Raw genomic sequence first — 12,082 nt, 5'->3', positions numbered from 1 at the left:
GGTCCGCTGCTGCCCCTACTCCTACACCAAAAACATTGCTGACCTCCCATTAAAAATACATGGAAGCGCCCGAGTTAAGCTCCTTATTTTCCGTCACATGTCAATGTTTTGAGGCTGCCTGCCATATATGTGACCTTAAAAGACCAGTAATAGTCGTGGCATACAGTGGCACGAAGACTTAGACGGTAAATCACACTTACAAATGAGATAATACAGTGTTTTCCAGCTTTGGTGCTTGGCCGGGTGAGAGGTGGGGAAGCTTTCTTTAGGGGAAACGTATGGCTGAACAAGGTCATGCATGTGAATGTACATGTGCATGTAAATGTAAACATGTAGGTACATATACATGTGCATTTAAATGAAGGATAAATAAATTGTATATCAGGTGAAAGTTGACCTGAAGATTGATTTTTCTTGGTATAGCAATTACTTAACACATGCATGTTGCGTCTATGTATGCAACGACTTAACTTGCTCTCGTACCCACGCTCTTGAATCTTTCGAGTTTTCTACCATCTGGTTTCGATTTAACAGTCACTCTTATACTAAATTTATCTGTGCTGTTTATCTCTCCCCTATTTCTTCTGACTATAGTAAATTCTTCGACTACTTAACTTCCAAAGTGGAGCACATTCTGTTCCTCTACCCTTTCGCAGAGATTTAAATACTTGGAGATTTCAATGTTCACCACCAGCTTTGGCTTTCATCTCCCTTCACTGACCATCCTGGTGAACTAGCCTTCAACTTTGCTATCCTCCATGACCTAGAGCAACTGGTGCATCACCCTACCCGTATTCCTGACCGTCTTGGAGACACGCCCAACATTCTTGATCTCTTCCTCACCTCTAATCCTTCTGCTTATGCTGTCACCCTTTCATCTCCGTTGGGCTCCTCCGATCACAATCTCATTTCTGTATCTTGTCCTATTTCTCCAATCCCTCCACAGGATCCCCCAAAGCAGAGGTGCCTCTGGCGTTTTGCCTCTGCCAGTTGGGGGACCTGAGGAGGTATTATGCTGATTTTCCTTGGAATGATTACTGCTTCCGTGTCAGAGACCCATCTCTTTGTGCTGAACGCATAACAGAGGTGATAGTGTCTGGCATGGAGGCGTACATTCCTCATTCTTTTCTCAACCTAAACCTTCTAAACCTTGGTTTAACTCAGCCTGTTCTCGTGCTATACATGATAGAGAGGTTGCCCACAAAAGGTACTTGAGTCTTCCATCTCCTGAATCTCATGCACTTTATATCTCTGCCCGGAATCATGCCAAGTCTGTTCTTCAACTTGCCAAACACTCCTTCATAAATAGAAAATGTCAAAATCTTTCAAACTCAAACTCCCTCGAGACTTCTGGCATCTAGCCAAAAACATCTCAAATAACTTCACTTCTTCATCTTTCCTCCTTTATTTCATCCTGATGGCACCACTGCCATCTCTTCTGTCTCTAAAGCTGAACTCTTCTCTCAAACCTTTGCTCACAACTCCACCTTGGATGATTCTGGGCTTGTCCTCCTCTCCTCCTCCCTCTGACTATTTCATGTCTACAATTAAAATTCTTCGTAATGATGTTTTCCATGCCCTCGCTGGCCTAAACCCTCGGAAGGCTTATGGTCCTGATGGGGTACCTCCTATTGTTCTCAAAACTGTGCTTCCGTGCTTGCACCTTGCCTGGCCAAACTCTTTCAACTTTGTCTATCTACCTTTCTACCTTTCCTTCCTGCTGGAAGTTTGCCTGCATTCAGCCTGTTCCTAAAAGGGTGACCGTTCTAACCCTCAAACTACCGTCCCTTTAATCTCTTGCTTGTCTAAAGTTTTTTAATCTATCCTGAATAGGAAGATTCTAAAACATTTGTCACTTCACAATCTTCTGTCTGATCGCCAGTATGGCTTCCGTCAACATCGCTCTACTGGTGATCTAGCTTTACTTACTCAGTCTTGGTCATCCTCTTTTAGAGATTTCGGTGAAACTTTTGCTGTAGCGTTAGACATATCAAAAACATTTGATAGAGTCTAGCATAAAGCTTTAATTTCAAAACTGCCCTCCTACGGCTTCTATCCTTCTTTCTGCAACTTTATCTCAAGTTTCCTTTCTGACCGTTCTATTGCTGCTGTGGTAGACGGCCACTGTTCCTCAGGATTCTGTCCTGTCACCCATTCTCTTTCTATTATTCATTAATGACCTTCTTAACCAAATTTCTTGCCCTATCCACTCCTAAGCTGATGATACCACCCTACATCTTTCCACGTTCTTTCAGAGACGACCAACCCTTCAGGAAGTCAACAGATCACGCAGAGACGCCACAGAACGCCTGACTTCCGATATTTCTACGATTTCTGATTGGGACAGAGAAAATCTAGTAGTTTTCAATGCCTCAAAAACTCAATTCCTCCATCTATCAACTCGACACAATCTTCCAGACAACTATCCTCTTCTTCAATGACACTCAACTGTCTCCTCTTCCACAATGAATACCCTCGGTCTGTCCTTTGCTCACAATCTTAACTGCAATCTTCACATCTCATCCCTTGCTAAAACAGCTTCTATGAAGTTAGGTGTTCTGAGGCGTCTCCGCCAGTTTTTCTCACCCTCCAACTGCTTACTCTGTATAAGGGCCTTATCCGCCCTGTATGGAGTACTCTTCGCATGTTTGGGGGTGTTCCAGTCACACAGTTTTACTAGATAGGGTGGAATCAAAGCTTTTCGTCTCATCAACTCCCCTCCTCTGACTGTCTTCAGCGTATTTCTCACCTCCGAAATGTTGCATCTCTTTCTATCTTTTATAGCTATTTTCATGCTAACTGCTCTACTGATCTTGCTAACTGCACGCCTCCCCTCCTCCTGCGGCCTCGCTGCTCAAGTCTTTCTTCTTCCTCTCATCCCTATTCTGTCCAACTCTCTAATGCAAGAGTTAACCAGTACTCTCAATCATTTATTCCTTTCACTATTAAACTCTGGAACTCCCTCCCTGCATCTGTATTTCCGACTTCCTATAACTTGTCTTCTTTTAAGAGGGAGGTATTGAGGCATTTGCTCTCCAATTTTGGCTGACGCTTTACCACTTTTTAGAGAGCCAGCATTTAAGTGGGCTTTTTTTTTTTCTTAATATCTTCTTCTCTCTCTCTCTCTCTCTCTCTCTCTCTCTCTCTCTCTCTCTCTCTCTCTCTCTCTCTCTCTCTTTTGTCTGATGACTGAAGACATTGCCGGTTTGCTCCCTATGACAGGTGGACCGCAACACTTTCCACAGCCGGGATGCTGCAGCAGTCGCGGGGGAAGCATCACACCCATGATGCAACGCAACACAGCCTCAGTTATGTTCCATGGCAATCATTCACACCATCCAGATGGTTGGTGGTGCCTTGCCTCACTCATCATGTGCCACTGTCTCTGTGCTTCATCACTTACGGGCTTCCAATAAACATTTTAAATATCCCATTTCAGAACTTGTGATTTCTGACAATACCTACTACATGGAAAGGGAAGACAATGTTAATTTCAGTGGTGGCAATTAGGGGGAGTTTGTGGGGTCTTTAACTCCCCCAATAATGAGCCAAAGTTTACATAAGTCAAACCATCAGTTCTTTCTTAGTTTTCCTCTAGTAATGAAAATAAGTGGCAATTTCCCATTGTTTAACATAGGAGAGGGCAATGTTTTGGGTGTACGTTGCGATCACCCATTGGCTTCACTTTTTTAGTACAGCGAGATAGGCGTGCGGCGTCTTCTTCAATATAACCTCCTTGGGGTGTTTGCATTTTTCATTGGTGTAAGCTGAACAGTGTAGGAGGAAATGGTTTAAGTCTTCCTTATTGCTTCATACATGACACAATCTGTTGGTTGGTTCTGAAATCTGTCTCCAATGTTTTCCTGGCATCGTATCCAAATGATATTCATATGTCGCACACGTTTTGCTCTGCACTCTTTTCTTTTCAATATGATCATATTAAACATTAAAAAAAGAGTACAAAAAATTATATCAAGATATAAGTAGGTTTCTACTGAAAACGTACATTTTTCTATGAAGGGTCGAGGTCAATGACCACAATACCTACGCGGAGCATCGTCTGCTGCACACGCAACGCAGTACCGTTACCTCGATCACCCGCACAAACTTCTTGCACGTGTCTTTTGCCCAATACATCAACATCAACAGTTTGTTTATTATCAGTCTGCTTACGCTCTCTCCTAAGATACAAACTAACACAGTTCCTCGAGGTATTTAATTAAGCAACACCTGTCTGTGGAAACGCCAGTGCAAGGCAGCTTCACACACACACACACACACATCTGCGGTCCGCTCATAGCTACTGCAGCACTCACTCACACCACGAAACGGTAAGCTGTTTCAGTGTCCTTCATACAGGGAAACCTCTAGGAATACGTGTTCGTGCTGCATTAGTTCTTCAGAGAGAGAGAGAGAGAGAGAGAGAGAGAGAGAGAGATTGATTGGACACTTTTGATAGCTATGCCATAGCAGCCATACTACCAGAGGTGGAGGGAGATGTGCCCTAATTTTTGTGCACAGTTAGTATATAGTAATGGTAACATATCTATTATTATTACTATGGTCATTTATTTCTATTGCTGTCATAATTGTCACCTGTTATTATTATTATTATTATTATTATTATTATTATTATTATTATTATTATTATTATATTATTATTATTATTATTATTATTATTATTATTATTATCATCATCATCATCATCAGCATCAGCATCATTATTGTTATTATTATTACTATTACTATCATCATCATCATCATCATCATCATCATCCTACATTCAACACAGTATCATGTAAAGGCGGGTTCACGCAAGCCAATTTGCGACTGATATTTTACTTACGTAGAGTTCACGAATCATAATCGGTGCCTAGCGACGGCAGAAAGTAGTCGCAAAACAAGACCAACATGTTGGTCTTGCTAGTCGATTTGCGACTTTATTTTCGTCATGACGTCACGGAGTAAGCTTTGAAAATGTGGCCTGTAGAATTATAGAGAAGATGGTAGAATTGGTAAAGGAAAAAGAACACTTTTGGGACCCCAGAAATGAATAATACAATAAAAAAAAAAAAAAAAAAAAAACGTGCAAATCATCGTTTGATGAAATACTGACACTACATACACTGCTGTTTCCCTCAGTGCAGGGTGTTGTTGGAGGTGAGGACTGAAGAGTTGTCAGGATTTAATTTGATCGCAATTGTGCATAATCTTAATATTAACAATTTTCTTATGACAAATGTAGGCTAATTTAGAGTACGGTATAGACACTCCTTTCTTTTTTTCTACTTAGCCAGAGACGTATCCACAGGCATTTTCTTTTCTGTTGACTCTTCCGGTACGCCAAAAGAAGAGCAACCATAGCTTCAGCATCGTCACTGGAGGAAGACATCTTGGCGGGTAGCTGTTTGTTTACACTCACTTCCTGCCAAGGCGCCAATTAGTCGATATTTTCTAGGCGCTACGTGTGACACTCCGACTTAAAGGGATGAGTCGGAAACTCTACGTACGTAAAATATCAATCGCAAATTGGCACGTGTGAACCCAACTATAGTAAAGAGCGTCTCTATAAATTGACGTTGAGCACCTCAGCAGAAAAAAAAAAAGTGTTTGCATGCAAGTTTGTGAAGATGAAAGTTAAATTGGTCAGAGTATCTGAGAAGGAAAATGAAATATTGTATTCATTTTGAAGATTCATACAGACAAAATGAAGTTGCCTTTAGAGGCTGTGACACTAGTCTTCACTATGCAGTACTATGCAGGTGTCTCCCAGAGTTGTGCTTACACCTATGGGAGACACACTGCATCACACGACAGGGTGGCATTCAGGCTCAGATTAGGCTACAAATACTTTCGGTAAGTCAGTGCTTCTCTTGGTGTGTGCTGTGTGCTGCACCAAGGGGACACACTCTGCATTACTATATCATGGAATGTCCTCTCATTGCTAGATTTAGGCCACAAGGTCAACATGACTTGTATAGGCTCATTGACCATCTCCTAGACTCAACCTCTCAGGGATATACTCAAGGAATATCCTGAGTTTGTTCCCTGACTGTAGGATGTTTATGCAGTAAGGTGTGCAATATTATGTATTTATTTTATTTAAGTACGTACTTGTATTCTTGTTATGTATACTGTCTATTTATATATTTTTGATACTTTAACCTTAAGTCTTTGCCCAGGGGGTGGGTGGCAAGGTCCATCCTCCTCAATTGTTGTATTTCTTTATTAATTCAACAATAAATGTATCAATCAATCAATCAAAGACATAATGAAAAATTAAATAATTTTGAATTCAGAACAATGAAATAACTCGAGTTTAAATAAGATGAACAAAACAGCTTTTACAAGAATGCCATTGGATATGGATGGACAACCTGATAAATGATATTGGCATATTATTAAGTTTTTGTACTATACTTTTTTTTATTTTATTCATTTCAGACATTTTCCATGGCATAATGTAAACCCATTCTTACCGAGAGAGAGAGAGAGAGAGAGAGAGAGAGAGAGAGAGAGAGAGAGAGAGAGAGAGAGAGAGATTAATATCAGATGGCAAACAATAATTTGTAGTATTTGCTTTTCTTGGTGTATTAGATAATTACTTATCTGCAAGTTGAAATTACTACTTTGTTTCTCAAAATTGTCAAATAGAAAATTATATAAATCTTGTAAATTAATATTACAACAAAAATGTCACTTCATTGTAATCTGCAGTATCCTAAGCACTGATATTTGGAAACTGATGTGTCAATCTCTCTTGGGACCCTTTGGACCCATGGTGAGAGTGAGATGCCCAATCTTTGTGCATCATGGAGACTACCAATAGACAGGATAAATTCACTATGAGAGGCCTTATGCCAGGAGCACCAAGGCTCAAATGATTTTTACAAAGACTTTAATGTTGACCACTGTAAGAGAAAAGTATGAGCCTCACAGAAAAAAAAGAAAATATACCTATAATAGGGCACCATTAGTGTCAGTAGTAGGAAAGATATGGCAGAAATTTGACACTACTTGAAAAATTGTTGTGATGAAACCAAAATTTTGACAAAAGCAATGAAAATGTAAATACAAAGAAAGAAGCCTTGATGTTCCCAGTAAGAGAAGAAAATAGCTTCTGCAGTAATGGTAATGACGAAATGCAGCACCCTGAGGTGGATACCTAGAGAAAAAGAACTGAACACACACACACACACACACACACACACACACACACACACACACACACACACACACACACACACACACACTTTATCTATGACTAATACAGGCTTTGTCTCTTAACAGGATATCACCACTGCCACCTGCTACCATCAATAAGATCTGCACCAGCAGTAGCCCCTGACTGGCTCACAATGGGACCCTCCAGCATTCATCCCTGCAACCTGCTCACTCATCACAGCATACAGACATGGGACCACCCATCAAATAGAGGAAACTTGGTCTTCACCAGTAGCTGAGTATCAGAAAAATTTCATCTATGTGCTCCTCTACTGGGCAATCACTACAGATGTTCTGGTGTTTTCTTAAGACATGAATGGTTTTGCAGCCTGTTGGCAGGATGGTATTGGTTCCCCACTATGCTTGCATTATGCGCACCTTCAGGAGGATGTTTCCATTTATCTGCTGCTTTATATTCCTGAATCTCCTCTTGCAGAAGATGATACAGGAAGAGGTTATGCTAAAAGATGGCAGAGGAAGATCATGGGTTGCAAAGAGGCAAGAAGCAGGTGAAAAGACTAACTCTCAGCATTTTTATCGAGATCGGCTTAAGGGGAAAGATACAGAAACTTCGTCATCAGAATTCTCCCATCCCATCTCTATGTTGCCTAAGAGTACCTTTTCCTCACAAGTTACTGGATCTAAAAACATGACAGTTTTTGGTAATCACTTATATAATGCCCAGGAAGTTTTTTCACTTTGGATGCACATCACAGATGATCTCTATATTTATAGTGCCTTTTGGGATGCTCGGCAGAACCTACCCATGGGTCCCATGGTGAGAATTTTGGGCATCCTTCGATATCAGAAAGAGCTGCTGCTTGATATTGCTAAGTATAAGTGGTCTGGTGAAATAAAGCCTGATGCACTGAATTACTCTTGCTTCCTGTGGTATGCAGGACAAGACACTGAAAAAGGTCAATTGAATGCCTTCATTTATGAAGAGGGACTGAAAGTATTTGTTGGAACATACTTTTTTTGTTCACCACCAAGGTTATCAAGTAACTCCTCCAGACTTGGTGAAAACAGAGTGCCTTATGCTGTATCACTGGTACGACATGGAGCCAGCAATGCATCACATAAATTGATTTACTTGACCCCAAATAGAAAAACAGAACAGGATGGCTTGAACCACACTGCGGTGTGTGTGCGCCCTCTGTTTGGTCCTTACACTGACCTAGCTGCTATTACTATATTCATAAGCTACTACAGTACTGTCCTCAACATTTCTCATTTCTATTTCTATGAATATGCAATCAGTGAAAAGGTAAAAGAATTTTTAATGATTCTGATGGGAGATGGGGAGGTCAACATCTACTTGTTGCCTTGGAACATTCCTTTCAATGAGTGGGAGACACTGTGGGACCTTGGATCTCTAACCTCCATCAATGATTGTGTTTATAGGACTTCATACCAACATAATTATGTTGCTATTGTGGACCTTGACGAATTTATTGTGCCCCGGGCCCCTATCAGCAATTTAGGGCAGTTATACACAAGTGTCATCAAACACAAACATGGAAAAGAGGGAGATTCTGTCTTAATACTTAATGCATTTTTTTGCTCAGAGTTTCAGACCAAAAATCAGACAAATGAAAATAATGATTTCAAGGTATTCACAGACATCTTTCGAGAAACAAGGCTGTGGCCTCCAAAAAGTCGTTCCAAGGTAATAGTGGTGCCTGAGGCTGTGGTTGCAGTGGGTCACCACATGGTGCACCACTTCCTGAAGCCTACTTCCAAGAATCAGGCATCTCCCAAGTTGTTTGCAGTGTTGCACCACTACAGAAACTGTGATGGTTTGAGGATGGGCATACATGCCACAGGATCAAAAGTGCTAAATCAAAAACCTATACGAGACAGTGCCATTCTAAAATACAAAAATCATGTATTTGCTTCAAGGACAATGAGACATTATCATCTCTTCATAAAGAACACAAATGAAGAAAATGAAGTCTTGTTACAAAAATAACTTTCTTTCTCTAGAAGTATTTTCATCTCTCTGATAACTGCTGATGCTATTGAGTCCAGCAATTGCACCTGAGGGCCTTTCACTTGATAAATGACTGTGCTGCATAATACACCACAGTACTCTCTGGTGACAATAATACAGTTACATTCCATCATCTTTAAGAGAGTGATATATTTTTAGTATGCTCAAATACTTACTGAATAATAGATAGAATAATTAGCTCCCTGAATATTTCACAATACTGTATGTATTAGATAGAAGATAGCAAGAGATGAAACATTGTGACTGTGAGAAATAATGGTGGCCCCAGGAAATTTTCACTTAGGGGTCTAAGGTGGGGCTTTGATAAAATGTGGAGGGGCTTCACAAAGTGTCATTGAAGTGAAGTGCTGATTGTAAATTGATATGTATAAATACTAAGGTGCATCTCAGACATCTGTATTACTTGAAAATGAAGTGTTAATGTATAACAATTTTTTATCTCCTCTGAAATTCTGCCCAAGGAAATACATAAAATGAAGGAAATCCAGAATAATGTATATTCAAAACTTATTACCATTAAGGCAAAAGCCACCCTATCAAAGGAAATAAGATATAGTATAAACATGCATAAGTACGTAGATAACATGGCAGAAAAGAATGATTCTATATGAAATTAATAGAATCTGCAGAAGAATAGTATAAGTTAGAACAATGCAAACAGCCCAAGAACTTTAAATCAAGAAATTAAATTAAGAACTATGCCCCATTCTAGTGATTAGCAGTAAATGTGTCTATAATAGTATCAATGCTCAGCTGCATGTTTAGTTCTCCAAGAATAAATTGATATTACAGCAAGGTTAGCAATATTGGGGAGGGCGCTGACAAAAGGGGGTTTGCCTATGTGGGGCCTCACACCCCCCCAAAGCCCACTTGGCTTCACCACTGCTGTGAGCCCTTATACATTACAGAGTTGTGACAGATCCCAGGTAGACAAAGACACCCACTAACCAATACCACCACTAAAGAAATTACCCCAAGGTAACTAAAACCCACTCTCCTTTCAATAAATGTCATGACACACATAAACAGGATCTCTCTCTTACTATTTTTGTAATGGCAGGCAACTGTGGCCATATATATATATATATATATATATATATATATATATATATATATATATATATATATATATATATATATATATATATATATTTATTTATTTATTTATTTATTTATATATACGAGGGGTGTTAAAAAAAATACGAGGAATACTCCCATGTCCCGAGTGCCAACAGGATAAAACATGTTGGAACATGTCTGCCAGAAAAGGCATGCTCTTGGCTATCTTTTGGTTGCTACCAGTCATTATTCGCTTGGAAACGAAGCAGTCAGGAACTAGTTGAAAAAGGTTGGTTTTTGACCCATGGAACGTAAGCATTTTGAGATAAGAACCAGCATAAAATTTTTGGTAAAACTTGGTTGGAAAGGAACGGAGATCATTCAAGCTTTGCAGAACATTTTTGGGATGATGCTCCAAAAAAAAAACTTGCATTTATAAATGGATTGAAAGATTGCGAGATGGTAGAGAAGCTGTTGAAGATGATGAGGGTCGTGGCAGACCAACAACCTCGAAAAGTAGTGAAAACATTGATGCTGTTAGGAGCCTAGTCGAAGAAAATGGAAAACTGACAGTTCATCAGATAGCTGAGACTGTGAGCATATCAGTTGGTTCAGCTCATTCGATTCTGCATGAAGATTTAGGCCTCAGTAAGCTTTCTGCTTGATGGGTCCCAAAAGTGTTGCGTCCAGATCAGCTAAATTGTCAACGGCGATTTTGACCAAAATTGAAGACAATGAAGACAATTTTTTCAGTCGAATCATCACAGGTGATGAAACATGGGTATACCAGTATGATCCTGAAACAAAGAGTCCAAACAATGGCTCCCATGCAGATCATCTGGCCCAATTAAATTCAAATCTGAGAGGTCTGTCAACAAGGTAATGGCAATCATTTTTTGGGATTCTAAAGGAGTTGTGCTTGTAGACTTTTTAGGAGGTCCAAAAACTGTCAAAGGAGCCTATTATGTAGAAGTTTTAAGGAAGCAGAGCAGAATTGGCTAAAAAGCATCCAGGAAAACTCCATCGCAGAATCCTCTTGCATCATGACAACGCACCAGCGCATTCTTCACACATTGTAAAGGATGTTTTGAGAGAATTTCGATGGGAATTACTGCCACATCCATCAAATAGCCCAGACCTAGCTCTGTCTGACTTTTTTTTATTCCCAAAACTTAAAGAACAGTTGAAAGGCGTCCGTTTTAATAGCACTGTTGAGGCTAAAACCGCAGCAAAAGCATGGCTCACAAAGAGGTCTGCAGATTTCTTCGAAAATGGTCTAAAAGAATGGAAACAGCCTGGAGGCTATGTTGAAACATAGATTACTGGTATTGTAAGATCAATAAAGAATGATAAAATTCTGTGTATTTTTTTAATCCCCCTCGTGTATATATATATATATATATATATATATATATATATATATATATATATATATATATATATATATATATATATATATATATATATATCTTTATGTATGTATGTGCTTACAAACAATAAAACCTTTCATAATAATAAGACTCGGGAAACCCACACATACACCCGAATGCACCCAGAAAACCACTCCCACACACTTAAAACTTAAAACACTCAAAACTAATCTGAAACACACTCAAAAAACCATACAGCATCTCAATATACCAACAAATACACTTAGAACTTATTAGAAACACACAATATACACCAACACCATAAAACAGACCACGCACATCCAGACCACTTAAAACCCTCAAAAGTAAGCCAAAACACATTCAAAACACCATGCAACACCTCTGAATACCAATA

General features: G+C 39.5%; 1 protein-coding gene across 3 annotated transcripts; it reads left to right on the top strand.

Annotated features, from left to right (window-relative positions):
- The first annotated feature begins 4,062 nt into the window (after window positions 1–4,062).
- On the top strand, window positions 4,063–9,663 carry LOC123515012. 3 transcript variants are annotated; one of them, XM_045273360.1, is made up of 2 exons: window positions 4,063–4,331; window positions 7,291–9,663. In XM_045273360.1, the coding sequence occupies exon 2, from the start codon at window positions 7,541–7,543 to the stop codon at window positions 9,194–9,196; it is 1,656 nt and encodes a 551-aa protein (XP_045129295.1). In that variant the 5' UTR covers window positions 4,063–4,331; window positions 7,291–7,540; the 3' UTR covers window positions 9,197–9,663. The 3 variants fall into 3 exon arrangements, with proteins under 3 accessions (XP_045129295.1, XP_045129297.1, XP_045129296.1); XM_045273362.1 differs by lacking the exon at window positions 4,063–4,331 and adding an exon at window positions 5,366–5,506; XM_045273361.1 differs by lacking the exon at window positions 4,063–4,331 and adding an exon at window positions 5,588–5,856.
- The last annotated feature ends 2,419 nt before the right edge of the window (window positions 9,664–12,082 follow it).

The sequence above is a fragment of the Portunus trituberculatus genome, chromosome 38 (genome assembly GCF_017591435.1).
Source record: "Portunus trituberculatus isolate SZX2019 chromosome 38, ASM1759143v1, whole genome shotgun sequence".
NCBI lineage: Eukaryota > Metazoa > Arthropoda > Malacostraca > Decapoda > Portunidae > Portunus > Portunus trituberculatus.
This window is presented reverse-complemented; position numbering and strand designations above follow the sequence as displayed.

Coding starts and splice junctions, on each gene's coding strand:
- LOC123515012 (XM_045273360.1), top strand. CDS start 7,541: ATGGTTTTGCAGCCTGTTGGCAGGATGGTATTGGTTCCCCACTATGCT.